Source organism: Pavona decussata, unplaced genomic scaffold (genome assembly GCF_977016875.1).
Source record: "Pavona decussata unplaced genomic scaffold, jaPavDecu1.1 SCAFFOLD_59, whole genome shotgun sequence".
NCBI lineage: Eukaryota > Metazoa > Cnidaria > Anthozoa > Scleractinia > Agariciidae > Pavona > Pavona decussata.
This window is the reverse complement of record NW_028145481.1, coordinates 2,158,513-2,172,191: the sequence shown is the minus strand read 5'-3', so window position 1 is coordinate 2,172,191 and position 13,679 is coordinate 2,158,513. Positions and strand designations below refer to the sequence as shown.

Below are 13,679 nucleotides of genomic sequence, written 5' to 3'. Positions count from 1 at the left end.
TTAAACAGCTCTTTCCATATTTATTATGTCGGTTTCACTTTAATTTTCAGCATTAGTTACTCTACAGTTCTGCCCAGTTCTACGAAATTCATACTCCAATGGCTGGTTTCTAGCTACAATCACAAAAAAGCATTTGCATGATACACAAACTCTTGAGTTGTATTTCAAAACGCGTTTGTATGATCAGCAATTCCACTTGTTTTGTATTCTTCTCGGCCTTCTCGGCCTGCCTTGTATTAAGACGTTAATATAAGACTGGCTTTGATGTAAGAACATTTAAATCGACTGTTTACTTCTTGGCCTGTTAGTGATGACACGCTCCTAAATTTCTTCTACACTGTTACCTGACTGTTAGTTATTTTCAGTAATAATTATCACTAAGTCAAAACACATATACCCAACGTGACAAACTGAAAAATTGTGAGACTATGCTGACGGTCCAGGCCGTGCTGCCACTGTTTGGCCTGGGTGAGTTAGGGAAGGTGATACATGAACTCAACCAAAGTGACAGCCAGGAGCACCTGCTAAATGCTGACGTCCAATCTCACCTCTCTCCGGTTCCACCGCAATTCAGCTGCAGCCGGAAGAGAAGTCGCACCAGTCATGCATTCATCTTTGTCTTCTCCTAGACTTTCCACTAGTTGGCTTGTTATGGCTCTGAAAGAGAGCTTCGAGCGACAGGAGAAAGTCTAGTGCAAAGAGCAGATATCTGAGAGGTATGACCTAAACTGCAAAGCGTTTCTTTAACATCAAAAACCTGAGCAAGACATACTAAGTTGCTTGGCTTGTCGTGCCCTCCTTCGTTGTCGTGTTTAAGCAGCCTCAATTATTTCAGTGGAGGCACTTGCACTTTATTGGCAATGAACAGAACTTGTGGGTCTGGATAGTGCGCAGCAATGTCATAATCCTCCTCCATTTGTACCAGTGTCACCAGGCTGTTAGTCTTTTGGCTTCCCAGATACATACCAAAGCTTGTGGTGCTTTTCCGTTTGCTTCTGAACAATGTGTAGCTCCAGTAATAGACTGGTTCAAATTGTGCAAAAGCTGAAGGTTCTTCCTGAAACGGGTCGTAAAATTAAGCGAATCAACAAATTGACGTCATTATTTCATGCGTCTCTCCTGTTTTTAATCATTAATTACGTCATATTACATTGTCAAAGCTGCCGTGGATCCACGAGGCGAGGCGTAGACTACTTTGACAATGTTGTGACGAAATTCATGATCAATAACAGGACAGACGCAAAAAAACCCGACGTCAATTTGTTTTTGCTTACTATAACAAAAAGCTAGAAGGGACGAATCGAAGTCAAAACACGGGAAAAAAATTTGTGCAAAAAACCTTTATTAAATCTGACGCGACTTAAAATCAAAATCTTGTTTCGCTCTCTTATTGGTTAATAGCAAAAGGGAGACCTTCCATTGGTTGAAAAGTGACAGCTTGACCTTTAATTTTTTTCAAATTCCCCGTTCTCGTTCGTTTCGTCAACGTCGCATAAATTATAAATTCATGTGTCTGTCCGCTTATTGACAATAAAAATTAGCCAATGAGCGTGCGAGAATTTCTGAAGTTATTGTAAAATAAATAACTGAGGAAAATCCCTTACAACTCGCCCGTGGAACTTTCTTACTTCATATGAGCGTACGGTACTCAGGCCAACTAGAATGTTCAAGGAAACGACACAATCATGGACACAATCGCTAGAGATATGAAAATACCGACATTCGCTCACCCGCCCTTTTTATTTCACGTGGGCATGGGGAAGGGTTCCAAAAGTTCCAAACACGTACACACGTTAGAGTATTACGGGATTTTTATTCAAGGTGTCGAGAGGTTTGAGATCAGCAAGCTAAACTGGAGCGTCCACTAATCACTATACTACTTGTCACTCAATTTCTCACAGGAACCTGTAGCGGAGATGCACCTCTCTACAACGGCCAACCAACCAGTTACTGAGTCAGTCAATCAGTCAGTCAGTCTGTCTGTTTGTCTGTCGATCAGCCTGTCGACCAATCTAGTCTGTCAATCAATCAATCAATCAATCAATCAATCAATCAATCAATCAATCAATCAATCAATCAATCAATCAATCAATCAATCAATCAATCAATCAATCAATCGATCAATCGATCGATCGATCGATCGATCAATCGATCAATCAATCAATCAATCAATCAATTAATCAATCAATCAGTCAGTCACGTCAATCTGGCTGTCAGTCTGTCGATCAGTCTGTTGATCAGTCAGACAGAAAGTCAATCAGTCAGATGATGAAAAAAATTGTCAATATAAGAAAGTGCTTACTGCCAAGGTGAGTTCTCGTCCTTCTTCTTTTGCTGCAATATATCGATCAGGCTCGCCGTTTTTGCCTCTGAAAAGTAAATAAAACAGAGACGGTCCTGCTGGCTTTGCTTGAACCACGGCTAAAAAAAATGGAATGGCGGAAGAAGAAAAAATGTTACTCGCATGGCCATAAAGAGATCAAGGGGGGGGGGGGGGGGGCAAAGAGAGCCGGGGAGAGGATTGCAGTAAAATAACGCACAACCTGTCTGACTACGACAGAGGGACATACGGTGATACACATACTTCACGCTATATGACGCACACACAAAGTCCACGGATAAACAGGTAACTTGGTTCGAACCAACTCTGTGTCTTCCTTTTGGTTTTGGAGAAATCGGATAAGTTTATTTTTTTGCACAAATCTAAATTTTCGGCCATTGTTTTCCTGTTTTCTAAACATCTGAAAGATTTCTCGCTTCTTAATTGTAAGTAACAACTCCTTAATTGTAAGTGTATATTTTTTCTGTTCTCGGTCGTTGTTATGTTGTGCCCACCCACACAGTGCAGCCCAACTAACTGAAGCGCGGTGTTGTAAGCAAATGGCTACAAAAGAAAAAGCAAAACTTGAAAGCACACTTACTGTAATTATAATCTGCACTATCAAATCCTCCACTGCAATGTAATGTCGTCAGATCGCTGGGATCTTTCTTGATAAAACCGTTGCTAACGGGATTCCACAGCCGATAATGGACGTTTTTCTTGATTTGATGAAATTTAATGAAAGACCTTTTTGACGCTTGGGCTATGCCGTACCAAGAAATCACCACATGAGCTAAAACAGATAATTGAACAGCCAGCTTCATAATCATTTAATAATCTGTTGTAGAATGACCTGAAAATACAGAAGGACTTTAAAGTTATTACACTTATTAGTTGATCTGGTTCTTGTTATCACAGGCGCATGCGCGCATTCATGAGAAGCACTTTGAAATCGTTGGCCCAACTTTTTTAAATACCACTTGGAAGAGTTCATAAAGCTTACTGTTTTTGTCTGTTTGAATCGCGTTTATCTTCGGAGAGTTAGCTTAAGGTTTTTTTTACAAACGCTCTGGAGTAATGACAGCTGTGTGTTGCGATATTTTCGAAAGGTTTTACAATGGCGGAAAAGCAAAAATCTGCCAAGAGTTGTATGCAAATTAGTCTCAACTGTGTGCCGAAGCAGACATAGTCCCTTTTAGAGCCTGCTCTGAATTATGACAAAATGGAAGAACGGAAGACAAAAAAGTCTTCTAGGTTAACCAGCTCCGGTCATAGTCAAACATTCTATGCCGCAAGAAGGAAACTGGAATGGTTCAGCGAGCATGATCTACTTTCGTTTGAAAAGATAAACTTTTCGTGGATTTTATTGGAGATTTAACGCTTTGACCCTTATATGTATATCCTTTGACTATAAATGTTTCAAAGCATATTATTCAGTCTTGAATCAATGTTCAAAATTTCCATATGCTAGCAAATACGACAAAAGCACAGTTTCTTCTTTAAACCATTAAGGTTTTGACGATAATGACAGTAAAATCATTCACAAAATACGACTGGGAATTCTGAATTGGTTTGATGTGAACTCTGATAATTTTATGTATCAATCGAGGGTGATATAGGGACATTTATCGGTGCAGTCAATTAATTTTTATAATGTTAAGTAAAATATCAGCCGTCCCAGTGAACAAACCGTGGTTAATTACGGCTTCCAATTAAGAAAAAAACACAACTAAAACACTGAACAAACATGCAAACAAGCAGACAATCTAAAACAAACAAATAAACAGTCCATTGCAGTGTGGTTAGCTGGAATGATACCAAAGTGAGACTAGATGAAGCCATTTTGGAATTGAATTCTTACCGCTCACCAAAGAAATGTCACAGACAATGTAGGGGAAATTTATTATTCCATTGCAATTCTTACAAAAACTGTCAAAATTCGTAGCCATTGTCCACAAAAATTGACGTCAGATGTAACGCGCGCTTTCTCAACGGAAAGTAAAGCCAATTCCGCTTGTACTTTTTCCATGTTATTGTATAAAAAACAAATCGACGGCCGTTTTCTATGGTCTTTACTCTCACAGACCATAAATTGATGCCATAAAATGCTCAAAACGTGTCAGTGAAACCACTCGCCTAAGGCTCGTAGTTCCACTTGAGTTTTGAACATTTTATGACGTCATTTTATGGTCAATAAGAGTATCGGACCATAGAAAGCTGCTGTCGATTTCTGTATTAGCCTGTGGATGTAGGGAAAATTTATGATCCTATTGCAATGTTTACAGATGTCTGCTACCTGTAAATACAGTTGAAAAAATAAAACCCGAGAATTCAAATTGACTTCAGTGTAGCATCTAATATATTTTGCTATTAGTCACGAATTTCTCCGTCGCCGGATTTTCCTATATTGTCGACAGTAGCTTAGAAAAATATCAGGGTTTATCAATAAACGTGGGCGACGTATATACACGAAGAAGCGCGCTGATGCGGAACCGGAAAATGAAAACACTTGTTTAAATGACCATGTCGTGTGAAACTGACGCCCTAGGGGCTCCAAGTTATCGCTGAAAACAAGCGAGTTATTAACTGGAATACAAGGGAACATTCAACGTACCTGCAAGAATCGTAGTCAATTATGTCCAGTTGTTCGAGAAATGCTATGAAAGAGTGCAGTTAACATTTATATACACAACAAATTCAGCTACATTCCCGTCACTATGGTGCTAATTTTAGTAATTTGAGTAAGTTGCGAAGCATGCACTCATTATTTACTGTCGCGAATAAATTGCACTTAGAGACTAAGCGCTTGTAAGTGTTATTACCTTCACAACTAAATGAATGCCGGAATAACTGATCAATACGTTTTGTATGGTTGTGTTATGGACTTGGAATGTTGGAAAGCTATCAGCTATTCCAAGACAATGATAAATCACAACAAACATGTTGTTTGTTGCAAAGTTTTGCTCAGTTTAAGAATGTTTCGTTAGCTGTTCTAATATTCAGATTAGCTACTCATAGACAAAATCATGCAAATGTCTGCTGTGAAATGACATAGCCGCTCCAATGATTCCTTTGTCCGATTAAGTCACCAATGTGGACGTCCGGCGTTAAACGATATGACCTGATATCGTTTCTTGGTTACTTTGAACGTTCCTACATTGTCGACCGGAAAATGTGGGAAATGACGCTCCTTTAGTATCATCAGTTGTTACTAAGTATCGAAACATAGTGACTAAGTTATTGAACATTTTTTGTGTCCCGATCGACTCGTTGTTGTGGCCACCTTGTCGAGTGTTGTACATCTCTTCTCTTCTTTTCGGATTTCTGACTTTGACAATTACTAGCGATTTTCTAAACCTAAAAAAAAAAAGAAGAAGAAGAAGAAAAAAAAATAGTTTGTGAGTTTGTGAAATTGATGATACCAGTATCAAATTGTGAAAGTTGCTCTGTGTTGCTTAGAGGTTAGAAAATGGTTTCATCTAAAAATGAAGAACCACAAAAAGGTATGCTCGCTGTCGGTTAAACCACGGTACCTGGTTTTAAAAGCCTAAAGAAGCTTGCATTTCAAGCTTGCAAGTTTGAATTGAAAAGCTTATCAAATGATTTCAAATTAAGTTTATTGAAAGCAAAATTAATCACCGACTTGTGGGTCAACGAACAGTAAAATGTTACCTTACTTTCGTCCAGAGGTAGAAATTTCGGTCACGAAAGATGCACTGCTCGTTAGCTTTTATATGAATTGGATCACTTGAAGGTTTCATTGCCTAAGAATGAAAAAGAGCCCAATTAAGGGTTGAAGCTCAATCAGTGCTTCCTTGACGCAGACATTTTAGTGGAACGAAACAGAAAAATTTTCAGCTTTATTTCATCTTCGAATCTATCTAACACTGTCCTGAACATCGTATTTTACCTCCACTGCGCAACCGGGCACACAAACTGATGATATATGGGCGCGTTGGCCAGCCAAGCCACCGTACCATCTATTTAGCTTTAATATACTCACAAAAGTCGAAAACTAAGTGCACCAAAACCGGACACGAAAACCCTTAAAAACCCGGCAACAGATGGAAAAAACGGGGAACGTGTCAGCCCCGACCAAGGCAGTGGTGCCACCCTCGGAGTTTCAGGGTATCCTATGTAAAACGTGGAATGCACACTGAAGGGTAACAGTTACTTAAGCAAGGATATGACTACATACAAAAGTGAAACCTGGTTTCCACATGACAGCATTCAAAAATTAAAACGAAAACTAAACCTAACAACTTAACACGGCAGAGGCTGGCCGTAGAATGTCTCACCCCTCTACAATCCCATGACTCTCTTTGCGCCTAGCATCCGTCTCAAGCCCTCTGATGCTAATTTAGGATTAGCACAAATTACAAGCTGAAGCACCTTTAACGTTACTAAAAATAGAAAACGATATATTTTGTTTGGATTTCCTTGTACGTGTTGGAATCCTGTGCAGAGTGTTGCAGATCCTTAGCAAGATAATTAACTATGTAACAAGTGTCAATTAAGCGTACGCACGAGTAGAATAAATATACTCTTTTCTTTTTATAGGAATTTTGTTTTTCCGACCCAGGCTGAAAATTCTTATTTTTCTGCCGATGTCAGGCTGAAAATATTCTTGTGAATATTCTTACATTGTAGCGTATAACATTTGCGTTTTAGGTGTTTGGTGCCCAGATCTCTATCGAATTGTCATTAGCATCGAACATTTGGCTAGTGCAGGTTTTTACCGTTTTATTGGCTAGTTTTGCCGTTTAGAGAAACGAAGAATTTTATAGTTTAGTTTAAAACATATAATTGTATGGTATTTACAGATTTTCAGCTCACAAAATTATTTTCTTTTCAAAATCTCAGCCTCGGGTTTATTCTTAAAATATTCTTAAAATTTCGGAAATTTCAGCCTCGATATTCTTATAAAATAAATTCTTATAAAAATTGTGTATACAATTCCGTTAACACTACAACTTACTTTAAAGCACGTGCAACCATTTAAGTAAATTAACGAATAAGGCCGGAAGGAAGTGTATTAATGAGTCATGGTTGACCACATTGTAATACAAAAGCGTTGTATACTGGACCAAATATCCGAAATGAACCGTTGATAAATTTAAAAAAAAAAAAATGACATTCTGGTAACCGTGGTGCTAATTTTGGTAATTTGTTTGAGTTGTGAGGCATGCACTATATTTTTTATGGCTGAATAGAGTTATTTCCGGCAGCGAAAATTAATATTTCGCTGTACCTAGAAACCAGCTCCAACAAAATGAATTTGGGTAGTTGTCGAGAATTGTGACTGGAGAGCACGGGGGTCCAGATCTAGAGTCGCCGGGGATCGTATAATTTCGTGAATCGACTGAATGCATGATCATGAGGCTAATGTTGTCAAACTATTAAATAATAATATAAATAATCGATAAAAATCGATAACTTTATGTTGTCCGTTCATGCTACCCATATCTACAGGAATTACTGTGGTAACACGTATTACAGAAAATGATCCGTGTTGACGGGACTACTAGCTATTTGTTTCGCTAGCTCTTTTTAACAGTTAAGACTCTATCATCCAAGTGCATAAAGGTGCAATGATGACTCAACAAGTCTTGATATGTCTGTAAACAATTGTAAGGGATTTTTATAAAAGAAAAGAAAGACTGATGTGCGCGATGGATGTAACCTTATCGACATCTTTTATTTTTAAACTGATATTTTTCGTATTACATACATTCCCCGCTTTTTTCATCGCTTTGCTTAGCCGGCCAGCAATTTTAAAAAGCTTTGAAAGGCTCAACTGCGCAGCCACAATTCTGCGCCGGGCTAAAGGGAATCTATGTACACTTGAAAAAATCCCAACTAGTAGCCTCGACCGACTTAGTCAGTCTCCACTATCGTAATAAATAAATCAATACCATTTGTTACTGATCGACAAAACAAAAAGATTGTCCTGATACAGGTTTAGATACGTCTGTCTTGTAACTTCGTCAAAACCTGTTTATGCATAAAGCAATGAGCATCTCACACAATTCAATATCACACCATGGGCTAGAGGAAACCTGGGTTACGACTAAATAAAGATTCCATTTATTTCAAATGAAGTTGAATTACTCACAATGAAGTAGTCTTTTGTCTTTTCTGGTCAATTCTCCCCATTTATGTCAAGTAGTATAGCCCTTACATTCTATATCGGCAGCATGCATTTGTTAAGTCTTGGTAACCGTGCTGTGTTATTGAAACCCCAGGCACGGCCGCTAAGCGCGCGAGCGTCAACACTAAAAAGTGACTGGGTGGGAAACGACTTAACCGTTGCTAGGAGATTAGAGCTAGTGGCCAATCACTGAACCGAAAATACGATAGACACTGTTTTTCAAATCCGTGTGCACGCGGTAAGAGCACTGCAAACTCCTTCCACCCCTTGCTAGTTACAAAATGTGTCAAAAAGATTACTCTCCCCACATGGAAGGAGTCGAAAACAATTTTGAAATATATCTGACTGGACTGATATATTTGGGCTTTGAAATATGCTTAATTTATTGGATTGCTGTTGGCCAAACTGTATATTGAAATCAATGATAATTTTTCTAAGTCAGATAAACAGAAGAAGGTCAAGAACTAGATTAACGAAGCAAAAAGTTCCATTAATAACATTTTATTCACGATTTTAACAAACATTCGGCTTGACTTATTGCAGTCTGGTCTTCCCCGCTTGAGCTAGCACCAACTCCAGCTTCTTCGGATGGCTTCAACATCGTATGAAATTTGTTGCAGTTCTGTTGCGACAGTTAAATTACTTGCACTTCTAATAAGCTTAAAGAGATATAGATTTTTTTTTCAACAATCGCTATAATACGAAAGAAAACAAACCGAGCTCTTTCCAAAACGTCTTTCAAGCGCTGAGCTGCATGGAGTAAACGTATTTTCAACGATGGTACCTTTTTCCAAACCTGGAATGAAGTTAGTTTGTGGTTCCATGGCAAGGTATTCAAAACAAACAACGAAATATTCCAGTGAAACGGCTTCCAACTAAACACATATTTCGAACTCGTAGCAACTGTTGTTTCCAGTTTTCTCTCTCCCGAACATTGTCCGACACCTCTTCGTTACCAGACTTCCAGCGGCTTTTTAGACCCCCAGGAGCGGGCCCCCTTTACTTCCTTATATGGAGATGGGCATAGTTTCTTCTTACGAGGTTCGCACGATTGATCAAATTCCTACCCAGGGAGGATTATGAGTTAAACACTCGCACGCTTAGCGGCCGCCCCTGGGATTTCAATAGGACGCACGGTTACCAAGACCGTAACGAATGCTGACGAATTTGTTATGTAGGCTAAATTTGTTCCGAGTCAAACGGCGCGTTGTTACTTGTTAATGAGGGCTATTCTACAAGAAATAAATGGGGAGAAACGACCAGAAAAAACTAAAGACTCCTTCATTGTGAGTAATTCAACTATTTGAGATAAATGTAGTATTTATTTAGTCGAAACCCAGGTTTCCTATTGCCCATGATCACACATCTGTTGTTCAACCATAGTTGCTGTAATCAGGGCGCGAGTGATTATGCGTGACGAAGTCGTGGACCCGCCGGCACAGGCACTGAGAAGTTCTGTTTCCCTCGCTTTAGCATGCCTCTTTTGATATGTCGGCTCTTCGCATCTGAAACCCGAGACTGGTGTCGTTTGCAAAGTTTTTGACCCGTCCCGACTACAGTAAACACCCAAAAAAACAGCGGATTAAGACCTCCAGGCTTAAATTTGGCCAATATAAAGCACCTGTAATAATATTATACAAGGACCAATTCAACCGGACAAATGAAGCAGGTTCTTGTAGAAAAAATTGCTAAAGATTAGACAACACTCATTGAGGGCTGAGATCCAAGTATGTGTGTTGGACCATTACAAACACACAATGCGTAGTTTCAGAAAAATCCATACCTCCCTGACTGAAGGGATTTGATTTCCCGGAGTTGAAATTGCCTACTAACAGGGTAGTAATTTGCCTATTGCCTACACCTGTCAGAGTCAATCATTCACTAATTAAAGCAAATGTTCAGTTGATACTGTACAACACTTTTCAGGAACAATTTTAAGAACCTCTTAAGAACCTCTCCCGGCTGACTTCTCACGAAGCATCCTATATATAAAAAACGCATCAGCCTGGAACAGAAAATCACAAGTTCCTTTATGCGGATGTTTCCTGTATTTCTCCTATCATCGGGTCCAACGAAACTTACAGAACCCAAAAAGCATATAAAGTATCAATGACGGTTTACAAACCAGCGAGTGGTAAAAACGGAACTGAGAACATGCACTAGGCAAATGACGAAAGCACAATATTAGCTGAAATTCCATCGAAAGAACACTCTCCAATTAAAAAGTCCTTAATAAGTCTAATAAGTGCGAGAAAATCTTATAGCGCTTACCTGATGTATTTTCTTGTGTTTTTATCCGGCTTCTGAGCTACCAAAAGCCGTTTAAAGTGATCAGGTCTTCTCACCATTTGATGTCTGCTGTTTGCCCATTTCAAAGCAAGAGACTGCGTTTTCGCGTTCATCAGTTAGACGAGCATTTAGCTAGAGTTTTGTGACTCATTATCCAGGGGCAATTCCAAGCCCGGTGCTGTCTTTATTTCATATCCTATGTAAAAAGCAATATGGGCTAACGCTGATAATTATTTTATCTAGTGCTATTTGAAAAGTTCACATTACTTATAACTTCTACTATGATAACTGTCTGCTTTTACATACAGCTATTTTAATAAACGTTGTCGGATTAAAAAAGCTAAAAGACAAGACCGCAATGTTTTGTGGGATTATTTTTTATGAATAATTTCATCAATTCATCCCTGCACGTGCAGGTCATTGTACTGCTAATTACAACCTATTGTTTTCTCCAGGCATGACTGATTTTGATGAATTTATTCATAAAAATCCCACGTAAACTTTCGGTCTTGTCTTTTAGCTTTATGCTTTGAACCGACAACGTTAATTGAAATAGCTGTATACCGAAAGACAATTGCCAGACTTTTTTTTGACGCGAACTGATCTCTGGCATTCACCTTCACCAAGGTAAAAATTTCGCCACCTTGCAAAGTACCACTGATTTCCATTGAATCGTTTTTGAGATACTGTTGCCAGAAAACTATTTAATCGAGTTGATTTCTAGATGTTACCATGGCAAAAAAAAAAAAAAAGTTTCGACATATGGATTGTTAGGCATCAGAAATGTTTTTGTTGCAGCCGTTTATGTGTGCCAAGTTATTGATGATTTATGAAATCCTTAGTGATTTCAACACTAGAATAAGACTGGGCTCAACAGGCCCACTTAACGTACAGCACTGAGATATCTGAGAATTTATCGGTTCTGCAGTGTAACTTAGCTAGCTTGTATAACCAGTGCTCCACGGTACAAAATTTCATGTGCCTAGTAAAAGGGCAGTATCACCTATTTTTACTGTTACTATGAATTTCCAACGGAATCGTTAAAATAATGGTTGAGTTGTTTAAACAATTCCCTACGAATTCACAAACTGCTATTAACTATATATTGGGCTGCGGATGGTCGATGGCTAGCATGGACGTGGATTGCAGCTTGAAAACTTTTTCCAAATTTTTCAAGTTCTTCCTGTGTATTTTAGAGAAGTCGCTAAAAATTGATTATGGTTTGTTCCTCCTACGAGAAATACCTTAATATACTCTTCCTGATGTTGTAACAGCAATTTCATGTTACAAAACAGGACTTTGTCAAATATTTGAGTGGTTTTGACCAAAATACAGCAAAATCGCCGTGACAATACCCCTTAAAATAACATTTGGTCTTGGTTATAAAAGCAGTAATTCTGAAGGCAATATTTGAGAAGCAGATGAAGATAAATTTTACGCTCAATAATATGACTATTTTTTTAACAGAATGTTGAGGCTTTGTGGTTCTGTGTTCAGTTTGTTTTGTTGATTTGAAGTTTTCAAGAGCGATTTTTGCAAAATTGAAGTTCCTCAGAATCTATTTAGACTGAGTAAATCCGTGATTAAACTTGAAGTTTGTAAAAGTTACCTCTCGCAACCTTTGAACGAATCAACAAAATACTAACACAGAGCAGAAAAGTGAAGAATTGAAAGTGTTCCCCAAGCTTTCGATTGTTTGAACTACGAACAGCGACATATCCTTGAACTTCGACGGCTTAAATGAAATGGAAAGGGGGGCGATTAAAAATTCTAAATTTAAAAAATGTGAGAGTACGAAAGAGAAGATGGGATACGATTATGAATTCTTGACAAAAATAACTTTTTTCCTCCACTGGTGTGGACAAGAATTGTTTTCCGCATTGGGGGTTGCCACGCTATGCCAAGATTCCAACGCCCTCCTCGTCCTCGTTGACTATAGAGGCAAATTAAAGTCAATGCCGTATGTATGGTCATTAGAACATGTATGATTTGCGATTCTGGAGCCTTTGTCAGCTGTTTTTATATTTCATAATTACGTGTTCCTTTTTCTCTAGTATTAAAGGATCTAGCTGCCGGTTTCGGCGCACGGAATTTTGTAAACAACGAGCAACAAAGCTCAACATCCTGCATGATCATATCCTTGAACCTTACTATTTCACTTTGAGGCGTTTAAAAAGCCCAAAAGATGGCTCACCTTTTGCTTTGAAACCCATCGCGTATAACTTGAAAGTTCTGCAATAACCGACACAGTCAGGTGAGAAAAGTATACTTTTTATACGGCAAGCGGCAGGTTGTTGTAAGTTACCGTTCATGTGCGGTAGAACGTACGAGATCCTTAATTTCTCTCTTCTGAATTACTCGAATGCCTGCTACGCGGACGAAACGTTGAACGAAAGCAACTGAATATACATGTTGAAATTCGCTAATGTCACGAATCGGAACCTTTGTTCAAGGTTTAACAGAACATGACACACAACACTGTAAATATGTATTTTGCCATTTGATAAATATGCCTGCAGAGAGCCGGCGCCTTTTAGTGTAGCTTAGCTAGAAGGATTGTTCGCGAAAACGAGGAAAAGTTTAGGCCGCAGGAGAATTAGGACAAGAGTCAAGTTGTATTTTTTATTTAAGAGATACAGGTAAATCACAAGCGGAAAGGAATAATCCTGACACAGAAACAACGTATAGCTTGATTGGAAATCTCGACAGCTTTCCCTTAACATTAGTCGAGATGGTTTAAGAAAAGGCAATGCAAAAAGACGTGAGAAAGAATCTCAAGAAATTGAAAGGAAAAGAGAAAACAAAACAATAAAAACAAAGGTTTAAAAAACCGTGATTATTATTTCCAAGCTTTGACTGAAAAGAGCAAGGAGACGTTACATAACAAACACCTCTCGTAAACATATTAAAAATGTTAGA

The 13,679-nt window shown here is 38.6% G+C and overlaps 1 protein-coding gene across 1 annotated transcript; it reads right to left on the bottom strand.

Moving 5' to 3' along the window:
* Positions 1-256: 256 nt before the first annotated feature.
* On the bottom strand, positions 257-9,072 carry LOC146479398 (uncharacterized). Its single transcript, XM_085110875.1, has 4 exons — positions 8,994-9,072; positions 2,922-3,113; positions 2,303-2,421; positions 257-1,057 (listed from the first exon to the last, which is right to left on the bottom strand). The coding sequence occupies exons 1-4, from the start codon at positions 9,070-9,072 to the stop codon at positions 827-829; spliced, it is 621 nt and encodes a 206-aa protein (XP_084967001.1). The 3' UTR covers positions 257-826.
* Between the last annotated feature and the right edge of the window lie 4,607 nt (positions 9,073-13,679).

Coding starts and splice junctions, on each gene's coding strand:
- LOC146479398 (XM_085110875.1), bottom strand. CDS start 9,072: ATGTTGAAGCCATCCGAAGAAGCTGGAGTTGGTGCTAGCTCAAGCGGG. Junction 3,114..8,993: donor TGCAATAAGTCAAGCCGAAT/GTTTGTTAAAAT, acceptor TATCTGTTTTAG/CTCATGTGGTGATTTCTTGG. Junction 1,058..2,302: donor GACGAGAACTCACCTTGGCA/GTAAGCACTTTC, acceptor GACCCGTTTCAG/GAAGAACCTTCAGCTTTTGC.